General features: G+C 44.7%; 2 protein-coding genes across 3 annotated transcripts; one reads left to right on the top strand and one right to left on the bottom strand.

Annotated features, from left to right (window-relative positions):
• Positions 1–1,801: 1,801 nt before the first annotated feature.
• On the bottom strand, positions 1,802–7,519 carry LOC110473490 (uncharacterized). The gene is made up of 2 exons (XM_021536058.2): positions 6,526–7,519; positions 1,802–4,964 (listed from the first exon to the last, which is right to left on the bottom strand). The coding sequence occupies exon 2, from the start codon at positions 4,395–4,397 to the stop codon at positions 3,333–3,335; it is 1,065 nt and encodes a 354-aa protein (XP_021391733.2). The 5' UTR covers positions 4,398–4,964; positions 6,526–7,519; the 3' UTR covers positions 1,802–3,332.
• Positions 7,520–7,628: 109 nt separating this feature from the next.
• Positions 7,629–23,127, top strand: POLE2 (DNA polymerase epsilon 2, accessory subunit). Of its 2 annotated transcripts, XM_021536056.2 has the most exons (19): positions 7,629–7,731; positions 9,766–9,866; positions 10,684–10,759; positions 12,745–12,822; positions 13,506–13,599; positions 13,933–14,007; positions 14,274–14,357; positions 14,848–14,904; positions 15,293–15,341; positions 16,248–16,320; positions 16,749–16,921; positions 18,554–18,643; positions 18,822–18,876; positions 19,205–19,264; positions 19,362–19,439; positions 19,799–19,907; positions 21,894–22,070; positions 22,167–22,234; positions 22,967–23,127. In XM_021536056.2, exons 1-19 carry the CDS (start codon positions 7,664–7,666, stop codon positions 22,983–22,985), a joined length of 1,584 nt encoding a protein of 527 aa, XP_021391731.2. In that variant the 5' UTR covers positions 7,629–7,663; the 3' UTR covers positions 22,986–23,127. The 2 variants fall into 2 exon arrangements, with proteins under 2 accessions (XP_021391731.2, XP_077639993.1); XM_077783867.1 differs by lacking the exon at positions 7,629–7,731 and having other exon boundaries at positions 9,010–9,866.
• The last annotated feature ends 852 nt before the right edge of the window (positions 23,128–23,979 follow it).

Raw genomic sequence — 23,979 nt, 5'->3', positions numbered from 1 at the left:
TGATCCGGGAGCACTGGGGTCTCTCCAGTTGCTGTGATGTCCAGCAAAGCCATGTGAGGTGACAGAGACAAAGATCTGGGCATGGTCTGCAGAGCTGCAGATGGCTCAGTGAAACACAAGGCTGCAGCTCATGCTGGAATACTTTTATATCTCTGGTGGGAGGCTCCAGGCAAGCTAAGAGAGCCCCCAAATCCAGCAGGATGCTGTAGGAGTGTACTTGACATTCCCTGGTTGGTCATAGCTCTAGAGAAAATTATTTTTGGATGAGGGGCACATCCCTTCTCCAAGGTGCACCTTCCTTCATGTGGCGAGACAGGAGATGAATGGCAGGATCAGGTTTTCTTAGAAGGAGAATAAGCAGTAATTTTAGCAAATGATGGTACTTATGTAAGAATTTGGCTTATAATTTGCACCTAGCTGCATGCCTGCGACAAAAAAATGAATCATATTTCCTGCCAAAATAGCTGAGACCTGTCAGATGGCAGCTCTTTGTCTGAAGAGAGTAGCAGCAGCTTCACCCATGAGCTCACTCCCCGATGAGGAGCAATTATAAATTGTGCAGTTGAGAATGGGCTATAGAAAATAGCTGACATTTTCTGTCTTTAAATCCCTGCAGTCTTTAGATCGAACTCTTTCAAGAGTTGCTTTGTGAGCCTTCTGTGGAATCAAGCTGTACTTTGAGAGATGGGGATGAGTGTTTGAATGAAGTATCAGGTGTTTTCCATCTGGAGAGAAGGCAGCTACTCCATAATCCTGGAACTGTAGCTGTACCTGGATTCCTGGGAGTGTCCAAGGCCAGGTTGGATGAGGCTCGGAGCAACCTGGGACAGTGGAAAGTGTCCCTGCCATGGCAGGGGGTGGGATGAGATGAGTTTTAAAGTGTCTTCCCATCCAAATAATTCTGGGATGCTGTGATTATGTAAAAAGAGCCCTGGAGAGCATCCTGTGCTCACAGGACCTGTGCTGACATCACGGTCAGATGTATTTGATGGATGTTTTGTGCCAAGAAAATATGAAGTGAGAGAGATTCTGAAGTACTGGAGATGCAGAGGAACCTGTGCTGGGCCTACAGGGAAAGAGGAGGGAGAAATATTGTGAGCTACAATGCCTGTAAAGGAACTGATACCGTGGATAATTGTGCTGGGTAACTTGTGTCAGTCACAGCAAGTGTTTTATGGAACCAGGGAATTGTTTGGGTAGGAAAAGCCTTCTATGAAGGTGGAGTCTGCCAAGGCTGCCACTCCCCCATGTCCCCATATGCCACACCCACATGGTGTTTAAATCCTTACAAGGATGGGGACTCCACCAGTGCTCTGGAAGCCTATGCCAGGTCTGGACAACCCTTTCCATGGGGAAATTCCTGCTGATTCCACCCTGAGCCTGCCCTGCCCAGCCTGAGGCCGTTCCCTCTCCTCCTGTCCCTGTTCCTGGAGCAGAGCCCGACCCCCCGGCTGTCCCCTCCTGGCAGGAGCTGTGAGAGCCACAAGGTCCCCCTGAGCCTCCTTTGCTCCAGGCTCAGCCCCTTCCCAGCTCCTCAGGAACTCTCCAGCCCCTTCAGCTCCCTCAGGAACTCTCCAGCCCCTTCCCAGCTCCCTCAGGAACTCTCCAGCCCCTTCCCAGCTCCCTCAGGAACTCTCCATTCCCTTCCCAGCTCCTCAGGAACTCTCCAGCCCCTTCCCAGCTCCTCAGGAACTCTCCAATCCCTTCCCGGCTCCCTCAGGGATTCTCCAGCCTCTTCCCAGCTCCCTCACGGATGCTCCAGCCCCTTCCTGTAATAAATTTGACCACACATTTAGATAAATATGATAGAATCAAGGAGTTTTATTAATTACAGCAAGCAAGGCAAAAGCAAAAAACAGTGCTGGGCGACAGGGGAGTCCCTGCTCCACCAACTGCTGCAACCCCAACAGGTTTCAGTTCATCTTTTATACAGTTCCATTTCCTGCTGACGTGTCTCTCAGGCCGTGCTCTGCGCCTGTGCCTTTCTGCTCCCGGTGGTCCTGTGATAAAGGCTGGGTGGTCTTCCTCATGCTTGAGCTCCTGGAACTTAAGGCTTGTTGAGCAATTACACATTCAGCAAGATCATGTTTGCATATGAGTTTCATCTTGATCTTAGAGCCTTAGTTTTTTGTTTTTAACCCTTTAATGAACAAAACATACCTCAATCTATCACCATCCCCCCTTTGCCTCTTGTTCATTTTTGTTCATTAAATCTTCGCAACTCCTGTCTGGCCAATTTCAATGCCTCTACAGTTTCATCTTCTGGTATTTGTTCATATTTGGCTCCAATAAGCGTAAGGTGTGCAGCTTCTGAGCGTCCCTTTACTATTGCCACCAATTTATTAAATATACAAGGCCCAAACGTCAAGCCAAGAGTTAGTACAATTAATGGTCCAGCCACGGTAGACAGTAAGGTAGTTAACCAAGGGGAGTGATTGAACCAAGTCTCATACCAACTTTGTTGTGCCTACCTTTCCATTTTTCTTTGTTCTAGTAGTTTTCTCAATTCTGCCATTGTATCTATCACTACCCTGGTATGGTCTGCATAAGCACAACATTCCTCTTTAAGAGCTACACATAACCCACCTTGTTGTAAAAACAGTGAGTCTAATCCTCTTCAGTTTTGCAAGACTACTTCTGAAAGAGATCTTACTGATTTCACTAAACCATCAATGGCTTGTTCTATTTTGCTGAGATCTTCATTTACCGAAATCCTTAATGCCTTAAATTCCTTCTGTTGGTTAACTAAGGAAGCTAGCCCTGTTCCTGCTCCTATTCCCCCTACTGTAAGGAGAGTTGCTATGGTTAGGGCGGTAAGAGGCTCTCTTTTTTCCAAGTAGTGTTCTGATGTTGTGTGTTGTTTGTAAATGTATTCATTTGTATGGTAAGTAATTTGGGGTATAATAGATACTTGAATACAATAGTCATGGGTGTGGTTAAACAGTTTTAGTGAAAGGCACGGGGTGATCCCTATACTTTTACATACCCACCTGGTGTTGGCAGCTGGTAATAACCAGTCAGCCGGTGGTTTTCCCGTTCTTATTACTGACATGATTGTCCCACAAAGATGTTCCTTATGCTTTGGTGTATTTCCCATGCATCTCCCTTTTCCTGGTACTTGAGAGAGAGTTAATCCCTGGAGCACTTCCTTTTTCTGTTTCCAGAGGCATTGTGCCCGGTTAGTTCCATTAATTCTTCTGGCTTTTGCTGTTACCCCAATGCCTTAATAGAATGGAGGTCTAATATTATAGCATAACCAGCATTCCTTAGTTAATTCTGGGTTTGTCTTGTTTAAGATCCCATAACTAGCTTGCATAACTTTCCATAGAGCACTATATTCTAACCCCGTTTTGAGTATAGTTTGGTTTTTCTTTTCCCTGCGGAGTAATTGTAGTATTGTCAATCTCATTAGTAACATTCCATTGATTTCTCAATTCCTCATTTGATTCTCCTACTTCTGGGTTGGGTCCCACCAGTTCTGGATCAGGGGGTACTCGTTCTTTCCTGATAAGGATATGTCCACCACTATCTACCCGAGGTCCGGGTTCCCATATCCTTACCCCCCAGGTTTTTCCTAGGAACCATCCTGGTTCTGCAGGTTGTGTAACATTAATGTAAATCCAGTGACAGTTTCCTTTTTGACTAATTCCCCCCGCAAAATCACGTATCGGAGGATTGCACCCATAGGGACCCCATCCCACCCTTAGGTATTTATCTGGTTTTTCAACCTGCCAGTCTGAAGCAATGGTTTCGCAACCCCAATAGCCACAATAATAATGTCCAGGATAGTTACAATAGGCTTTCCCTGGGTTTGAACTAGGGCAGAAGTAGAATCCAGGATCAAATGTTAATTCAACATGTACAATGTCCCTTAGAGAGCATGTAAAGGAAGGGGCTTCAGGTGTAATTATAGTCTGAAGTGTTTTCTGATCTTCCCATCGAATTAAAGTCCATTTAAAGGGTTCGTGCGTATACTGTATTTCCCCTACACCTTCGACACCAGCAACCTCCTTTGCACACAACACACTCAGAAAAAAGAAAATATATTGGGCTAAGTGGTGGTGATTATTGGAGGCGTAGGCTGTTCGGTAATTCTGATTTATTAGTGCCTTTCCCTTGTTCAAATAATTCGGGTGTCGCAGATCACACCAAGGCTTTTTAGTCCCACTCCTGAGGCCATTCCAAGAGCACTGCTCTGATATCCCAATTCGGGGTTTCTTTCCTCCACCATCTTTTACTCCTCTGCCTCGCTCGTCGACTCGGTTGCTTCGAGCCATGAGGGGTACCATCTTCTCAGCAGCAGGGGTATTCTTTGGGAGGTATTTGAGATAGAGCATATTGCTTCCTCTGCCTGTTGATATAGGAGTGCCAGTTATTTTCCTTAATTCCTGGAACATTACACTGGACCTCCTTCAGGTGTCTGCAGCAAATGCTTTCAGTAATTTCGGCTACAAAAGGGACGGGCTGGTTCAAATGATAACAATAATAATTTGGTTCAATTCCTTTAGTAAATTTTTCCCACCGTTCCTCTGATTCCACCCCTAATTTCCCTTTAGACTTTACACTTTAGAATCCAATCAGTAATCTCACGCTGGAGCTTCCAGCAAGGACTGCAAATTCCTCTGGGTGGAATTCCCCGCCTACAATGAATCCACCACTTTTCCCATCATACTTTTACATATATAGCAAACAAAAGGGCAGCAATTACAGTCAAGGTTCCCACACCTTACCCTAACATCACTATTACCCTAACATCACTATTACAAATCAGTCCTTCTTCTGTGTAATATGGGTTGGGTAAGTACTCAATTTGGTATTTACTCATCAATAGTCCTTTCGTTGGATTTTCAGTTTTAAATCTCCAGGAGAACTGGTCACTTGCCACTTGGGTACTGGTTTCTCCACTGGTCCTTTAACTCTGCTGGCATGGGTCCATCCTTTCTCGGCTGTTCATACTGCAGTTTCTGTAGTGAGCAATACAAGATAAGGACCTTCCCATTGAGGGGTTAGTGATGTCTCTTTCCATGTTTTTATTAATACCCAATCTCCTGGTTGCATTTGATGTATTCTTATTTCCAGTGGAGGTCTCTCAGCTATCAATCCCTTTTTCCATAGCTCATTTCTGTATTTCATTAAATTAACAATATAGGTGTTCATGTTTTTGTCCCTTAGATTTGGATGGTCTTGGGGCTCTTCTAGATTATAAGGCATTCCTATAGCATTTCAAAAAGGGAAATTCCCATGTCGGATCTCGGTTGGGTTCTTATGTTCAAAAGTGCTAATGGTAAACACCTTACCCATGACAGTTTAGTTTCTATCATGAGCTTTGTCAATTGTTTCTTTATTTCCCCATTCATTCTTTCAACTATTCCCGAGCTTTTAGGGTGCCATGGGGTATGGTAGTCCCATTTTATCCCTATTGTTGCCATTACTTCCTTGATAATTCTGGACACAAAATGGGGCCATTTGCTTGTGGACCTTGGATATGTTGTGCATCCCAAATTTGCATTCCCGCATTTCTGATCATATTCTTTTCCTCAGCAGTAAAGAAGATGTTCATGATCGACTGTAACTCATCCCAAGTGTATATGTTAGGACCCAGAAATTGATCTAATCTCTCTGCAACCCCTAGAGGATCTTCCAACAAATTCCCCATCTCCTTCTTAAAATCTCGTACATCTCCCGAGCTGAGTGGAACCGAAATAAACCCAATACCTGGTTGTGCCCCTCCCATGGGCATTTCCCTCAATGGTTACAGGTTATGCTGTCTAGCTCTGCTCCTTGTCATCGGTCCCTCATGCTTTGAGGATTTGGGATTTTCATCCTCCTCTTCCGAGGACATATCTGGGGGTGGGGGAGCATTTGGGTCTGGCGGGGGTACGTACAGGGGTGGAACTAGCGGGATTTCTTCCTTCTTTTTATCCTTTCTTCTTGCCCCGGAGTTATCCACGGGCGATTTTTTCTTTCAAGGGGTATAAAAACACTCTACTGCCAGGACTTTCTACCCATATTTTTGCATATTCACTCTCCTCCTGACTGAAAGGGGTTTTGGTGTTTACCCACATGTTCAGGTCCTGCTTCATCCAATCTTCTGAGGACCCAAATATGGGCCAATAAACATTGCGTGATATTTGTTTCCTCCCCACACTTCTACACAGTAATGAATCATTTTTGCCTTATCTTTATCTCCAGTGCCAGGGCAATGTCTCCAGTTGTGTATCATAAACCCCAATGGGCTGTCCCCAGGAACTGGGGGAAGTTTTACAGGTACAGAGGGCTTGCTCTTCCCCTGCCCCATCTTCTGGAGTGCCTTCAATCGTTCCACGCAAAAACCAGCTTCCCCTGGTCAGTGGCTGTCGTGGTTTGACACGGAAAGAGCAATGAGAACCGCACTACTGAGGGTCCGCACTGTTATAAATGAGATATACACATAACAGCGCTCACTTGGGGAGTCCGAGCTGCCAGCCCCCCTCTAATACACCACACTCGTCACACTCCAGGATCCCGACCCCTTTTAATACTCACGCTTCCTGCGTCTTCGTCCGGACCTTTGTCCAAAAAGTTTATAGGGTCGACCGGTCTCCTTTTGCTTTAATGCCTTGAATTTAGGTTCGTCGGTGGGAGCGAGGCAGGGACCGATCACCAAGGCCACCAGTGCTGGGGCGCCTCCTCGGTAATCGTGCCCTACTGTACCAATCCCATCCGAGTCACGGCACCAAATTGTGATAAATCTGACCACACATTTGGATAAATATGATCGAATCAAGGAATTTTATTAATTACAGCAAGCAAGGCAAAAGCAAAAAACAGCCCTGGGCGCAACTGCCGCAACCCCAGCAGGTTTCAGTTCATCTTTTATACAGTTCCGTTTCCTGCTGACGTGTCTCAAGCTGTGCTCTGCGCCTGTGCCTTTCGCTTGGCAGTGGTCCTGTGATAAAGGCTGGGCGGTGTATTCTGCTCCCGGTGGTCCTGTGATAAAGGCTGCGCGATGTATTCTGCTCCCGGTGGTCCTGTGATAAAGGCTGGGCGGTGTATTCTGCTCCCGGTGGTCCTGTGATAAAGGCTGCGCGATGTATTCTGCTCCCGGTGGTCCTGTGATAAAGGCTGGGCGGTGTATTCTGCTCCCGCTGGTCCTGTGATAAAGGCTGGGCGGTGTATTCTGCTCCCGGTGGTCCTGTGATAAAGGCTGGGCGGTGTATTCTGCTCCCGGTGGTCCTGTGATAAAGGCTGGGCGGTGTATTCTGCTCCCGGTGGTCCTGTGATAAAGGCTGGGTGGTCTTCCTCATGCTTGAGTTCCTGGATCTTAAGGCTTTTTGAGCAATTAGACATTCAGCAAGAGCATGTTTGCATATGAGTTTCATCTTGATCTTAGAGCCTTAGTTTTCTGTTTTTAACCCTTTAATGGACAAAACATTCCTCAATCTATCACACTTCCCAGCTCCATTCCCTGCCCTGGACACGCTCCAGCCCCTCCACGTCTCCTGTCAGGAGGGGCCCGGAGCCGCCCTCAGGACCGGCGGTGCCCCGTAGAGCCAGCCCAGGGCACGATCGCTGCCCCGGGCCGGTCCCGCAGGGGCCGAGCGGGGCCGAGCCGGGCTCCTCCCGCGGCGGGGCCGGCCCGGCCTGAGGGGGCGGCCCGGGCGCGTTTGGCGCCATCGCCGCCATGGAGCCCGAGCGGCTGCGGCGCCGCCTCAGCTCCGCGTTCCGCCTGCGGGGGCTCGTCCTGCGCCCGTGAGTAGCGCCGGCCCCGGCCCCGCTCCGGCCCCGGCCCCGGCCCCGCTCCGGCCCCGGCCCCGCTCCGGACCGGCCCCGGGCGGGCCTCGGGCCCGGGCAGCGCCGGGGCGCGGTGGGGCCGGGCCGCTCCGCATCCCCCGCGCCGCCGCCTCGGGATGTGGGGCTGCCTTTCCCACCTCTTCCTTGCCCCGCATCCAGCTCTGGAGGCTCCTCCAGAGCCATCCGCCTGTCCTGCTGATGCAGGCCGCTTTTACCCATCCCTCTCATGGCCCTGGGTGCCACCAAAAGCTGCCCGTGGTCTCCCCTTGTAGCCCTCCCTGATGTTGGTGCCGGGTGTTTGGTTGAGTTTTTTTGTCTGCCCCGGACCCTGACAGCTCTGGGATCTGAGTTCCACTTGCCAGTCTTGTGCTCAGCATTCTTTGCTAGAGGAAGGGATGGCATTTCCAAAGACAGGAAGGGTGTATTTCTAAATATAATGGGATGTATTATTTAGAGATGCTAAGGTCAATTAAAAGGGATTCCTGCTTGCAGTGGAAGGTGTCATGATTTATAAGAGACTGGGTTTCCCATCGCTCTTACTTTCCCTTTCTTTCTCGTGTGTATTAATATCCATTAAATGATCTTTCTATTGTGGTTGGAATGTGATTCTTTAGGATACTTTCATTAGAGAGCAGCACAAGTCCAGAACTCCTGACACCACAGTTCCATGAGCTGAGATGTTTTGAAGGTCAGGCTGATCACCAAAATGCCACTTTGGTTGGCTAACAGATGACATTAATAAGAAAATTTTTATATTTAATGCAAGACTCTTGTCTAAGGCTGAGGGGAAAACCAGATTTCTAAATCTTGTGTTATTGAGAATGAAAATAACTTCTATTTCAAATATATTGATAAACTGGAGCAGGTCCTGTGGGAGCTGTTGAGGTCCTGGGCTGGAGGCCAGGAAGAGCTGGAAGCTGCTCTGGTGACATCCCAGCTTCAGGGCTACACACGGATTTGGAGTCCAAAATGAGAGATGTGGAGCTGCTGGAGCGAGTCCAGAGAGGCCATGGAGCTGCTCCCAGGGTTGGAGCCCCTCTGGAGCCGGGCTGGGAGAGCTGGGAATGTTCCCCTGGAGAGGAGAAGCTCCAGGGAGAGCTCAGAGCCCCTGGCAGGGCCTGAAGAGGCTCCAGGAGAGCTGGAGAGGGACTGGGGACAAGGGATGGAGGGACAGGACACAGAGAATGGCTCCCACTGCCAGAGGGCAGGGATGGGTGGGAGATTGGGAAGGAATTCCCAGAGAATTCCCAGATACTGGGGTGGAATTCCCAGATTTGCTGTGGCTGTCCCAGCATCCCTGGAAGTGTCCCAGGCCAGGTTGGACACTGGGGCTTGGAGCAGCCTGGGACAGTGGAAGGTGTCCCTGTTGTAGGCAGGGAGTTGGAATGGGATGAGCTTTGAGGTCCCTTCCCAGCCAAACCATTCTGGAATTCTGTGATTAGAGGGTCAGAGAACGTGGCATGGAGAGGATGTGAAGGATTTGGGTTTATTTAGCCTCAAGAAGGGAAGATTCCTGAGGACTTAATCCCAGTCTTCCTAAAAGTGAGAAGTGTTCTCAAGGATGCACAGTGACAGGGCAAGAGACATTTAATTCTTCATTGTAATAGTAATTAAACTTTGAAATTGATGGAGTAGGGAAGTGCTGGAATCTCCCTCAGTGGAAGTTCTCAAGGCTTGGCTCCACAGGGCCCAGGAAAGCATAACCCAAGCCCTGCTTCCAGGAGAAGGTTGGACCACAGGGTCTTCAGAATTCCCTTCCAACATGGAATTTTTTAAGTGAAGCTGAGGTTCTCCACATCTTTTCCCTGATATTTTCAATCTCAGTGATTTTTTTCTTTGACTTTAAACCCACGTGCTGTTATGCAGAACTAATTATTTCTGCTTTTTAACCACAAGCCACGTGGTGATGATGCGCACACCTGCCAAAATCAGCACAGTTTGTGTCAACTATGGAATATTAATTGCTTTTTGTGCTTTCTCCTCTGGGATTAGGGACGCCCTGAAGTATCTCACTGAAGCTTTCCAGTCCACCAGGGAGGGAGAACTTGACGATATAATTGAAAATGTCATCGATGCAGTTGAAAAACAGCCTTGTAAGTAAACAATTTCTTTTTCTTGAGCCGGTTTTCCTGGCATTTCTGATGTGATCAAGGCAGTTACAGCAGAGCCACTGAGGTGTCACTGCAGTGTAAAGGGTTGATTGAGATAAATGTATTTTTTGGCCTTTTATTTTGTCAGCAGAAGACATTTGTGCCAAGTAAACAGTTGACAGTGCAGAATATCCTGACTTTTCCAAGAGTAGTAGCATTTTTCAGTGACAGTCATTAAGAGTTTGTCTGGACATCTTTGTACCTGAAACTGTAATTTTAAATATAAAAAGTGGAGACAGACTATTTACACATGGAGGGACAGGACACAGGGAATGGCTTCCCACTGCCAAAGGGCAGGGTTAGATGGAATGTTTTGAAGGAATATTTTAAGGAATATTTTGATGGAATATTTTGAAGGAATTCTTACCTGTTAGGGTGGGGAGGCCTTCAAACTAATTTCAATTAAATGAAAACAACAATGCGCCCATCTCCAGAATTGTGTTGGAATACTTAAGGCAGCAATCCTTGTGATAATGTTCTGGAACCAAACACATTTGTGATATATTTGGCAGCTCTGCATAAACTGTAATTGTCTTGTTCTCCATGTTTGGGGAATTCAGGGTGGGCACAGGGTATTTTTTTCCCTAGGAATTTGTCCTTTTGGTGGCAATATTAAGTGAGCCATCTGTGTGTCATTACAGAAAACATGAATTATTTGTGTGTATTCCATTAAGGGGACTCAGCCATTTAATGTAGTGAAATATTGGGCACCCGCTTCCTTCCCTGCTGCAGGTTTTATCCTTGGGATTTTTCTTTGCAGTGTCATCCAACATGATTGAGCAGCCCTTGGTGGAAGCAGCTGTCCAGGAATGCTGCCGGGCCCCGGATGAGGCCATGTAGGGTGACATTATTAAATTTTATGGGAACTTCTGGGAGCTGCTGTCATTTCCTTGTTCCTCCTGGGGAAAGGAATGCCAGGCCTTGTCTGCAGTCATTGCTCTGTGCTTTTGCCTTCCTGCTGCTGCCTTTGCACCAGTGATGCCTCAGGTTTTGGCTTTTGTATTTTTTTACATTCTGTGCTGCTTTAGTGTGCAGTTCTGAGCTTCACATGAGGGGATGCTGAGCTCTGTGCACAGAGCAGGGAGACAAAACAATTCCTGCTCCAGGTGGGCACCAAGGACAAATTATCCAAACCTCAGCCCCAAGAGCACAAACAGGGTGGGCTGGAGAGAGAAAAACAAGCAGGATGGGACTGCCTGGGCTAAAGCTGGAATAATTGTGACATCTTCAAATCCTGGCTGATGTGCCTTAAAAAAGCCTTTGAGTATTAAAAGCCCCAAAAGTGAAGAAAGGAAAGAGCAGCTCGGTGCTGGAGAAGAGTCACTGCTTTACTCTAGGAATCATTAATAATCAGAAGGAATGAGATACAAAAAACCCCAAACATTTCCAGGTTCAAAAAGCTTTATTAACACACACTGACACGTGCAAGGATGAACTGAGCTTGCAGCAAATGTGGGGGATTTTTTGCAGTTTGTAAAGACCATTTTATCCTAGGGGTGAAATGCTTCAAATGGTTAAAACCAAGTGGTGATTCCCCAGGTTTCAGCTTTTCTATTTTACAGATTCTGTGCTGCTTTAGTGTGTGGGTCTGGGCTCCAGATCAGGGGATGCTGAGCTCTGTGCACAGAGCAGGGACACAAAACAATTCCTGCTCCAGCTGGGCACCAAGGACAAATGATCCAAACCTCAGCCCAGGAGCACAAACAGCGTGGGCTGGAGAGAGAAAAACAAGCAGGGTGGGACTGCCTGGGCTGGAGCTGGAATGGGACAATGAACTCCAAGGTGCCAATGGAGCAGAACTGATCCCAGGGAGAGCCCCGGGAGCGCTCGTGCATTTTGGGACCATTTTGGGTCATTTGGGTGCAGCCCTGGCTGGGCTCTGGTGCTGCCCAAGGTGGATCCATGGAGGAGATCCTTTAATAAATCTCTGCTTTATTCTGTGACTCCATCCAGCCTCTGCTCTGGGTCAGGTTTCACAAGGCATCACCAGGCTGCTCCTTGGAGCGTTTGTTCTCATGGCTGGGCCTCCAGGGGGCCCTGAAGAGAATCTGGAATTCTGGAATTCAGCTGCTGGTGTTGTGTGTTGGGTGTGCTGCAGGTGGAATATTAACCAACACTTCTGGCCATGCTTTATTTGCTTTGCTCTACATGAAAGTTATCTCAAGTTGCTTTTGTTCCTTTCTTTTCTGAAAGCACTTTGGAAAAATTTTCCTCTGGGGTGCCTGCTCCTGCTTTTTTATTTAGTTTTTTGAAGCCCTGATTGATTTCCCTTCTGTGATAGCAAAGTGTGGAGCAATTACTGGAGTTTCTGAGAACTTTGTGATCCTGATGGATGTGTTTGCTTTTGTGTTCCCATCGTGATGCAAAGCATGAAAAGAGATGGTTTGCTGGGCATGTCAATTAGATCCTGTCATCCCACAGCCTCTCAGGATGGAGAAAATTTGAGTTTAACTTTGCTCCTTGCCTTGGAATCTTTATGATGCAGATGGTTTGAGTGTGACTTTTCTTCGTGGCGCTTTTTTATACTTAATGTAGGGTTTTTTTTTGCACCAGAAATGAAGAGAAATCCATATGTACAGATTCTCAGTGCAGAGTCCTGAAGGGAAAAGCTCTACAGATCACAAGGACAAGTCTTTTAAATTATTTAACTACAAGATGCAGGAGAAAGTAGACTAGAAAATAGAAAGAGAAGATGGGGAACAAAACAAATGTCACTTTAGCCAACATATTTGTTAGTTTGTTTCATGCACTTCATGGAATCACAGAATGGTTTTGGCTGGAAGTTGACATTCACTTAATGCTGTAACTGTTCTTATTTCAGAGAAAACGTTTTCAACATTATTGGAGCCTTTGACATTCCACGTTATATTTATAATTCAGAAAGAAAGAAGTTTCTGCCGTAAGTCCCCCATATTTTAAGTTTCAAGCACTTCCTGTTTTAAGAACAAAGCCTCTATTTCTATAGGATAAGTCTGGTTTTAATCTTTCCTTCTTGGGTCTCTTCAGCTGAAGCCTGAGTGAGAAAAGTAATAAATGTTTAAGACCATAAACCAAGTTTATATGCCACCTAATGAATAAAAAAGACAGTAAGGCTAAGGACATACATCACTAAAGGTAGTTTGGGGTTATTTTTTTTCTCACATTGGGCTGTTTAAATTTATTTTTCTTAATAAATTTCATCTCTCAGTTGCCTGTATTTATTTCTTAGTCTGTATCTTGCAGCTCCCTGAAGCCCTGGGGGGGTTTCTAAGGAGTGCTCCAAATGGTAAAAAAGAAAAATTAGGAGCAGCTGGTGAGAAACTGGAGGAATAATGCTTTTGTTCACAACTGCTTAAAGGCATAACTGCTTTTTTAGAAATGGATTTCTGCGGAGATCTCTTTGGGTGGAAGGATAAATCTCAAGGCCTGTGAGTTAGAGGGGAATGAAATGGATGCAGAAATGCAGAAACACAGGATCCTGAGCTGGAATCTACCTAAATCATGGTGCAGCTTTTTCAGCCTCACAAACCTTTTAGATCAAGAAATCATTTTTATGTGGGGAGTATCCCTTTTCTAAGTGGTGATTGTGTTGTTTCCTTGCAGCCTGTCCATGACTGACCTGCCTAGGCCGAGTTTATTTGGGACTGCCAGGGACAAGGCAGAGCTGTTCCGGGAGCGCTACTCCATCCTCCAGCAGGTCAGGAGTCCACAGGGATGGATCCCACTTCTCCTTCCAAAAATACATCATGCTCTGTGCCTCATAAACTCTCTGCCTCCCAGCTTGTCACAAATAACTTCTTTTAGCAGCCTTACGGATGCTTTCATGACACTTGGTTTAGGCTTAGTTTTATTATCCATCATCTGTTTCTTGGAAGTAAATTCTTGTCAAAAGGACTGAATTATTAAAAGTTGCTGGATGAAGGAGAGTAAGAACTTTCTGAAGTGTTTTGCATAGTGCTTGAAACAAAGTGGCTTTTTGGCAGTGCTCATTTATTTTTAAACTGAATCACTTCAATTCTGGTTTGTGCAGAGGACTCACAGACATGAGCTCTTCACTCCTTCACCAGTTGATGCTCATCCTGATGATGGCAAGAGCAAATTCCAGGTAAAAAAATGGAGTTCTTTCCAGTTTTAATCCAGATAATCACAGCAGTTCTTTGTGCTAGCAGCCACTATTGGGAATCTTCTCCTAAGCCACATTGAGAAATAAGGCTCTGATTTTGGTAATGAGCCTGTATCCTCTGGCTCATCTGTGTTCATGTACAGCCATGGCCTGTGGGGCTTTGTCTTGCTTGGGAAAAAGCAAGCAAGAGAGTTTGAGTTTGGAGAATTTGATTTGATTCTGATTGGATTCTTTGCCTTTGATCCCAGCTAAAGACAGTTGAAACTCTCTTGGGCAATCCAGCTAAAGTGGAAGAAGTGATTGTGCTTGGGATGATCACTCAGCTCAAGGAGGTGAGTTCCTTTTTGTTGTGGAGTCTCTGATCACTGCTCCTTCAGTGCTATAATACATTAAAAATGAGAAAACTGAAATATCTCACACCTGACTCATTCTAAGAGACTTCCCCACAAGCATTCAGTGCCAATGTGTGTGGAAAATGTCTTTCTTTATCTTCCCACTATAAAATTTTTATGTCAGAAGCAGTTAGGATTTTTTGGCATGTCCCTCTCAAGAGAGAGGCTGGAGCTTCCAGTGGCTGAGCTTGGACTTGCCAATGTCCTGGACTGTGGTTTTAGGGAGGGGAGCACCAGCAATCCCAACTGCAGCAGCTCCCAGGGAAGCTGCTGAGATACATTTACTATAAATGACATTATTTTCAGTTCTTGCCAGCTTAAAACATTAAACCCAGCCAAATAATTTCTAAATGCTGACTGATAGATGCTTCTGATTGAAGCATTTGTGTGTTTGGTATATTTTGCTTTATTAATGAATCCTGTTTTGTAGGGGAAATTTTTCCTAGAAGACCCCACAGGAGTGGTCCAGCTAGACCTTAGTAAAGCAATATCCTTTTGCTGTGATGGAAGAGCTGGAGGAATTTCCTGTAGACCTGCAGGATTTTAAATTGAACAGTAAATCAATGCTGACCATTAAAACTACATATTGAGAGCTGCAGCTCTGTCTTTCTCCTTTGTTTTCAATTCCTTGGCTGCTGCAGCTCCTGTCTTTCCCTTGGACATGGCCACTTTCCCTCCCCATGGAAGCAGAGCCTGTTCCCATTCCTGGGATTTCTCTGGACTTACCTGCTCAGATACCAGGGAATTTCCAGTTTATTCAGGCAGCCTGTGAACTTTCAGTGCTGTCCAAATCTATTACACCAGCTGGAAAGCAAATTTTGGTTCAAAATCCTACTTTGAATCTGAGAAAAATACATTCCTTAACCTTCCTGCACCAGTTCCACAGTGGATTATACACTGAGTCCTCCTTTGTTCTGGCAGAAGGTAAAGCAGACTGGGTTTATTTTTTGGTTTGTAATAAATTATTCTGTTCAAGCTGTAGCTGCCAGATGTGACTGAGCAGAGAAGTCTCATTTTGGTGACCATCAGTGAGTCTGGGACTGAGATTTTTGGCCTTCAGCTTTTGCTGGGACCTCGTGGACTCTGGAGGCATAGAGAGGGAATTTGGGGGTCTTGGGGCATGTGAGGGTCTGGAGCAGCTTTGAGGATTGGCCCCAGCATGCTTGGAGAAGTTATGGCTGGATTAGAAAGACAGCCTGGAATAACCAAAGGAGTGATTTAATGATCTGAAAATGCTGCTCTGTGCTGGCAAAGCTTTTTAATGAGGCTTCTCATTAGGATGATGTAAGAGCTTGCAGTTTTGGAGCCTTGTTTTAGCAAAAAAAAAAGGGCTATTTCTGTATGTGGAATGTTCCTCTGTGCAAGATCCATGGTCTCAGTCTGTTTCCTGGTGTGTTTTATGCTTGTAAGAAAAAGCTGGGAACAGAAATGAGAGTGTGGATAAATAAATATCATCCTGTTCCTTCTGTTCTCAACAGTGGGGTTTGAGACAAGGAGCACTCGCATGGGGACCCTTCCAGGACAGGGCCAGCAAAATCATTCCTGTTCCCCTGCATTCCCCCTCAGTGGCTTGAGGGGGTTGTTCACGTGGCTGTGCAGCAAATCCATTCACAGAAGTGGCTGAGGTTTAAAAAAAAAGTTGTTTTCTTGCTCAGCCCTTTTCCCACCCAGATGCTTGGGTGCTCTGGTTCTGTGGAGCTGCCACAAGAGAGGGATTGATGGAGGCTGGGGCTGGCAGTGCAGCACGGCTGCCAGCTCTCTGACTAATGTCTGGGACATGATGCTGGTAGAAAAACTGAAGGGTTATTTTGCTCTTCCAAAACCTCCTAGGGTGGTATGAAGATGAAGTTTTTCATGTGAACGCTTTTGGATTTCCGCCCACTGAGCCTTCTGCTACCACGAGGTACAAAAGTGACTTTTGGCAGCCTCACTCCATGTTTTCCTATGGGTTTCTAAGTAAGATCATTGTTGTTTTGTAATTTCTCTGACATTCAAGTATGTTATTCTTCCTCCTCCCCAAATGCTTTAAAATAAATATCATTTTAAGGAAGCAATTCTGGGACTTACAGGCACTGTAGTGTTGGCAGAAAAACCCTTCCAAAGGCCTGTGGGTTCTGCATACTAATGGAAATTGGGATGTAAACCCTTCTCAAATGCAAAGCCAGGTAACTGTTCCATGGGAATAATAAATTCCTTGTTGCTGAGAGAATGGATCCCTGGGACAGTGGAAGGTGTCCCTGCCCATGGTAGGGGCTGGAATAGGATGAGCTTGAAGGTCCCTTTGAACCCAAACCATTCTGGGATCATAACTGGAACATTTTAATGATGCAGAGCCTTCTATGGGAATATAAACTTCTTTGGAGGGCCTTCCTCATCCTCAGTAAAGGCTTCTGCAAAGCTGAAGCAGCTGGAGGAAGAGAATGAAGATGCCATGTTTGTGTTTGTGTCTGATGTGTGGCTGGACCAAGCAGAGGTGCTGGAAAAACTTCACATGATGTTTTCGGGTAGGTGAGAATTGCTTTCACTCTAAACCTTGTTTGCATGATTTCTTCTATAAATTTTTAGTACAAACAGTGTTTTGACCAGTAGCCATTTTCTGGGCTGTGATAAGAAAGTTTCCCTGGCTCCTGAACGTTCTTCCTGGGCTTAGCTTAAAGACTAATTCCTTAGTTCAGAGAGATGAACATTGCTACCCACTGCCAGATGGGATATTGGGAAGGAATTCCTGGCAAAGCAACAGAAACTGGAATTGCCTGAGCAGTTTGAGGATCTGATGATGATGATGATTCATCATCAGATCTGATCATCATCAGGGGAGGGGCTGGGATGGAATTCCCAGAGCAGCTGTGGCTGCCCCTGGATCCCTGGCAGTGCCCAAGGCCAGGCTGGACATTGGGGCTTGGAGCAGCCTGGGACAGTGGAAGGTGTCCCTGCCATGGCAGGGAGGTGGAATGGGATGAGCTTTAAGGTCCCTTCCAACCCAGCTCATTCCAGGATTCTGGGATCAGCAATGTGGCCAGCACTGGGAAAAACAAGCATTTATGAATTGCTCCTTTGTATTGCAGCAGTTTGGGAACAGCTTGTCCCTCCTGCCTCAGGCAGAATGGAAGTGTGAGAGAGTGCCTGGTTTAAAAACAGCCAGAATTCAGGGTGGGAAATTGCTCCTCACCAAAAGGGAACTGGACAGAAATGAGCAGAGTCATGCAGAAGCTACAAAACCAGTTCAGTGTCTGGGTCAGAGCTGGCAAATCCTGTGGGCAAGCTGGGCTTGACCCAGGCTTGCAGGTGCTGAGGGCAGAAAGGGACCTTGGCCAGTGAGGTTTGTGTGCTGAGCTCACCTGGCAGAGATGCAGACCTTGCATTTGCTATTTTGAGACTTTAATAGGCAAGTGATAACCTTCTTAATTATAAACTAAATGAGCAGCTGTGGGGGAGAGCAAGGAAAAATATTGATGAGCCATTTCTCTGGGATAAGCAATTCTGTTCTATTTACCAGCCCCTTTGAAAACCAGTGAAGTAAATCCAAGTGTGATTCTGTGTGTCAGGAAAATGGAGAGTAACTGGGATGTGAGATGAATGCCTGAGTAGCTGTTTCTATTTTTATTTCAGGGATGGGAATCAGGTTTCTTTTTTCCCCCCCTTTGCTTTGAAGCAGTTAATGGGTGAGGTTGTGAGCGCTCATCAGATCCTCAAACTGCTCAGGCAATTCCAGTTATTGTTGCTTTATAATGCCAAAGGGGGAATTGGATGTTGGGAGAGCCCTTAAATTGGAATGATCAGGGAGGTTAATAGCAATTCAGTGCTGCTTGCTTGCTGCTTTCCTCTTGAAGGCAATAATACATTTTAAAATGGCATTATTTATGATAATTGCACTTGGTATAATTCTCTGACTGGATCTGGAGTTGGATGCACACAAACACTGCTGGAACTCAGCCTGTAAATGCCAGAGGGCTCCCTCAAAGTGACATTTGTACATTGCCATCACCTTTTTGAGCTAAAAACAGCCTGGCTGAAGAAAATCAGTCAGGTGTATTAATAGCAGCAGAGCTTGAAGGGCTGTTTCAGTTCCTGCTTTTCCTGGAGTGGCCTGAGTGCTGGAGTCAATGGATACCCTCACAGATCCTCTCTTTCCCCAGGTTATTCCTCTGCACCTCCCACCTGCTTTTTCTTCTGTGGAAATTTTTCATCTGCACCATATGGCAAAAATCAAATCCAGTCCCTGAAAGGTAGGAAGGGCTTTGTAAACAGCCAGACATGTGCACTGAATTAAAATAATGATGGCAAACAGATGAAGAGAGCAGAAAATAAACCTTTTTTTTAAAGTGCACTGCAGCAGAGGGGGGATTCACCCAAGGTGTGTTCATTTCTAACCAGGGGTTGTGTCCTGTTTTTCCCTCACTCCAGGTTCTTTGAAGGCTCTGGCAGATATTATATGTGAATATCCCAGCATCCATAAAAGGTACAGAGCAAGGGGAGATCTGTTTATTTTGTGAAGCCTTTAATTACTTGAAGAAGCTGAGGGTTACCCTGTTTTCTCTGTCTTGTGAGCCAGCTGTGATCTGATAAAAAGCTGGTTTTGTAACAGGCCTGCAGGTTTGTTTGGGAGCAGGGTGAGTTTGATTTTATCTAAAATAGCTTGGCATGGAAACTGCTAATGAGGGAGCCAAGATCTCTCCCTGGGATACTTTCCTGGCTCCTGCTCTCTGAATTCAGAACATCAGACCCAGTTTTAAAGATCAGTTTATATAAACGAGATTTGTTAAACTTCTTTTTTTTTTTTTTTGCAGTAGTCGATTTGTGTTTGTCCCTGGTCCCGAAGATCCTGGGCCTGGTTCTATTTTACCAAGGTCAGTTTGCTTCACTTCCTCACATCTTGGAATTTCGAGTGAAATTTGAGTTAAAGATGGTAAGAGTCTTTGTTGAGATCTCTGCTATTTATTTTAGACCCCCCCTGGCTGAAAATATCACTCAGGAATTCAGACAGCTGGTGCCATTTTCAGTTTTCACCACAAATCCCTGCAGGTAACCATGCAACTGCTAATTTTTTAAAATATTTTTTAAAAACGAAATTATGTGCAAATATAATTTTCAAAGCCTACAGATTTTGGGGAAAAATTGCCTTAAAATTTTCAGATTAATAGAATTCTTCACTTGCATGAATTGTGAAAAGTTTTAAATACAGCAAGACTTAAAAAATCAGTGAAGAAAGGAAGTAGTGCTAAAAAAACATGATATTGAATATAAGAATCCTGCTCAAAAGCATCGTAAGGGAAAGTATTATTTTCATTCAATTGTCTGTATTAGAGGGAGATCAACTTTCTAATGAATCTTCTTTATTTTTAGGTTAACCTTAATTAATTTCACTGCTCTTTCCCACTCAGGGTTCAATACTGCACCCAAGAAATCATTATTTTTCGGGAAGATTTGGTCAACAAAATGTGTAGGAACTGTGTCCGTTTCCCAAACAGCACCATGGACATTCCCAACCATGTGAGTGAGTGGAGTTCACCACTTTTTGCCAAGATTTTTGATTTTATGGATCAGCAGGGCTGGATTTTGGGGGCTCTGATCTTCATTCTTGTGGCACATTTCATGAGTAACACAGAGGGGTTGTAAGAAGAATTTATACATTTAGTATTCTTATTTTTCTTTACATTTTGACAGCAAAATAACTCAAACCATGATACTTTAAGGTGGGATTGAGTAATTTTGTCACACTGGAGCTGCCCATCAATGTCCTGCCAAGAAACACTAATTCCTAAAGGCAAATTTCAATGCAAATTACCATTTTTTAAAGATTTCATCTGTTACCCAGTGCCATTTGCAGTAAAGCAGCAAGTCACTTCCTCCAAAATTCATCTGCTTGCTTTGTCTCCTCACTCGAAATTGAAATTCTGCTTCTCACACATCAGCAGTGTGCTCTGAGTTGTGGTTCCACATAATGAATCCACAGCAGGAGCTGATGGGATTTACTGAAATAATTGGATGAGAACAGTCCAGGTAGTCCTGGCTCGTTGCAGTGATGGATGGAGTCTGGTTTTATTTATTTTACAGGAGTTTTTGTGCTTGCTTGCCTCAGAAAGTTGTTTTAGCTCAGTGGCTCTGTGAACAATGAGGTACTTTGGTTTTGTGGGCACATTTGCATTCCTGACACTTCCCTGTCCTCATCCAGGGCTTCCCAGGAAGGAAATGTAGAATTGCAGCACTTTCTGCAGGTTGTTTTTTGCATACTCCACTTTTCCTCAGCCTTTTTGCCTATTTTAATTCAGCCATCAGTGTGAAAAAACAATAGAGAGAGAAATTTTGTCACAAAGAAAGGAAAATCATCTGGGAATCAAATTATTCATTCAGTTCAGGGAAGACTTTTTTAGTGTGGGTCATGTGGTTAACTGGAAAGCAGTAAGGAAAATAAAAACCAAAAAATGGGAATTGTGGCAGTGTTGGTACTTTCTGGGCTGGAGGAGCAGGTAAGTAGATTCTCCTGGGGAATCTGATGAAATAATTGTGACATCTTCAAATCCTGGCTGATGTGCCTTAAAAAAGCCTTTGAGTATTAAAAGCCCCAAAAGTGAAGAAAGGAAAGAGCAGCTCAGTGCTGGAGGAGAGTCACTGCTTTACTCTAGGAATCATTAATAATCAGAAGGAATGAGATACAAAAAACCCCAAACATTTCCAGGTTTAAAAAGCTTTATTAACACACACTGACACATGCAGGATGAACTGAGCTTGCAGCAAACGTGGGGGATTTTTTGCAGTTTGTAAAGACCATTTTATCCTAGGGGTGAAATGCTTCAAATGGTTAAAACCAAGTGTTTATGGTGATGCCTCAGGTTTAGCTTTTCTATTTTCACATTCTGAGCTGCTTCAGTATGTGGGTCTGGGCTCCAGATCGGGGATGCTGAGCTCTGTGCACAGAGCAGGGACACAAAACAATTCCTGCTCCAGCTGGGCACCAAGGACAAATGATCCAAACCTCAGCCCAGGAGCACAAACCCCGTGGGCTGGAGAGAGAAAAACAAGCAGGGTGGGACTGCCTGGGCTGAAGCTGGAATGGGACAATGAACTCCAAGGTGCCAATGGAGCAGAACTGATCCCAGGGAGAGCCCCCGGGAGCGCTCGTGCATTTTGGGACCATTTTGGGTCATTTGGGTGCAGCCCTGGCTGGGCTCTGGTGCTGCCCAAGGTGGATCCATGGAGGAGATCCTTTAATAAATCCCTGATTTATTCTGGAACTCCATCCAGCCTCTGCTGTAGGTCAGGTTTCACAAGGCATCAGTGGGGTTTTTTTGTTGCAGTTTGTGAAGACCATTTTACCTCAGGGGATAAATGCTTCAAACCAAGTGTCTGTGGGTTTTGTTTTGTTTTCTTGGTTTTTTTGTTGCAGTTTGTGAAGACCACTTTATCCCAGGAGATAAATGCTTCAAACCAAGTGTTTGTGGGTTTTGTTTTGTGTTTTTTTTTCTGTCGTTGTTGCAGTTTGTGAAGACCATTTTATCCCAGGGGCACCTGAGCCCGCTGCCGCTGTACGTCAGCCCCGTGTTCTGGGCCTACGATTATTCCCTGCGGGTTTATCCCCTGCCAGACCTGCTGGTCACTGCTGACAAACACGACCCCTTCACTGTCACCAGCAGCGACTGCCTCTGCATCAACCCTGTAAGAGCCCCCAGCACTCCCATCCCACCTTCCTCACTCCCTGAACTGGCATTTGCCTCACACAAACGTGGATTTTTTCCCTCTTTTCCTTCATAGGGTTCGTTTCCCAGAAGTGGATTTTCCTTCAAGGTGTTTTACCCCTCCAACAAGACAGTTGAAGACAGGTAAATAGGTTTTTCTTTTGTGCTGAGTTTCTGATTATCATAAAAATAAGATAAAAAACACAGAAAATGTGTAATATTTGAATGTTCCAGCAGCTTAACTTACACTTCATACTTAGGCAGTGTAACAAATCCAAATGCCCAGAACTAAAGCAATAAATTTAGAAATTACAAATAGCAGTGATGGGAAGCACAGTCCAAAGGTAAAAGGAGGTGACTGCACTGCCTGATTTTCAATGATAGAGACCTAATTGGGAAGCAGATTTATTTCTGGGGATGATGGTTGTTACATTAATTAAATTTAGGAACAATTTTTGCTTCATTTTGTGATAATCATCAAGCCCAGAAGCCACTTTCAGGCTTTGATTTCTTGTATTTTTAAATCTGCACTTGTTCATTCCCCTGACTGGAAAAAAGCCAGTTGCAACACCAAAAAAAGTATTAAAATGTATCAAAAGGCTTAAAATGGATGAAAATTTACCTGTTTAAAATAATGATGGTATAACCCATTAAGAGAAGCATAAGTCTTCTTGTTGAAGAAACCTTCTCAGGGAATGGGTCAGCCTATTTAACTTCTACTTCAATATAAAAAATATCACACCATTAGATACTTTAGGTCTTTAAATAATTTAAATAATTATAAAATCTTTCTTAGATAAAGAAATTAAGAACATTATGAGGATTATGAACTATTTAAAAAAAAACTTAAATACTGTTTTTCTTTGGTATTTTCAGCAAACTTCAAGGACTCTGAATTTCTGTGGCACTAAAAAAAAGGCAGTGAACCCATGGGAAGCCAAGTGTGGTTTTTTTTACATGCCTAAGTTTTGTGATGTATTATGGACTTTTTCAAAACTGATTTGTTTTGTACACAAATAAACTTTTACAGGAAAAGACATTGGTGTCAGTTTAGATAAATTGTGACGTCAGAGTGAAAAATAATGGGCAAAGCATAAAAAAAAGGTTAAGTGGAAGAACCAGCTGTATCAAACAGGAAAGGAGCATGTTTTTAAAAAAAGAATTAAAGATAAGGAGAACTTGGATAGCTGGTTATCTGCAAGGGAGCCTGGAAATGGGTGTAGTATTTTAATTTGTCTTGGAAACAGCCAGGAAAGATCTGTGAGGTGTTTTATAATGGCAGCAATTTGAAGATGATGTTCTGCAGACAGGACAAGGAGTGGTAAAAGCAAGGACATGATCCTTTAGAATTTCTGGAGAAGGCTGGGAGGAGGAAATCCTGATAGGGGGAAGTGGGAAAAAGGGAAACTGAGCCAAAATCTGCTCCAGGTGTTTGTGGGCATGGAGGGCAGAGCAAAGTGCCCACACCAGGTGTGCCAGTGCCTGCTGTCAAGTAACTTTGCTATACAGCTTTTATTTCTGCTATTAACTAAACTTAGACATAGTAGTGAAATGGCTGATATAGTTATGCTTGTGATAATTAAACTACTTAGTTGGGATAACACCCAATGAACTTGTGATGAAGACCCCTACTACAATCAACACCTCCTGTCTGTAAAAAGTATAGACCAAAGTATAGAGTGAGGTGATGATGAGAATGGACTAAAACCACAGGCAAGAAATGTGCATGCTTTAAAAAGGTGGACCCAATGCTAAACAGTTCTTAGAACATGTAAACTACTTTGGGGGAAATTTAAATATGCATAATTGTTCATGAATATGCAGTAGGCTGATGCAATAGAAAAGTTACATAAAGGCAGTCTCTGAAATAGCAGGTGTGCTCTTGGCTG

This window comes from Lonchura striata, chromosome 6 (assembly GCF_046129695.1).
Source record: "Lonchura striata isolate bLonStr1 chromosome 6, bLonStr1.mat, whole genome shotgun sequence".
Classification (NCBI taxonomy): Eukaryota; Metazoa; Chordata; class Aves; order Passeriformes; family Estrildidae; genus Lonchura; species Lonchura striata.
Note: the sequence above shows the minus strand (reverse complement) of the source record. Positions and strands in the feature narration are given on the sequence as shown.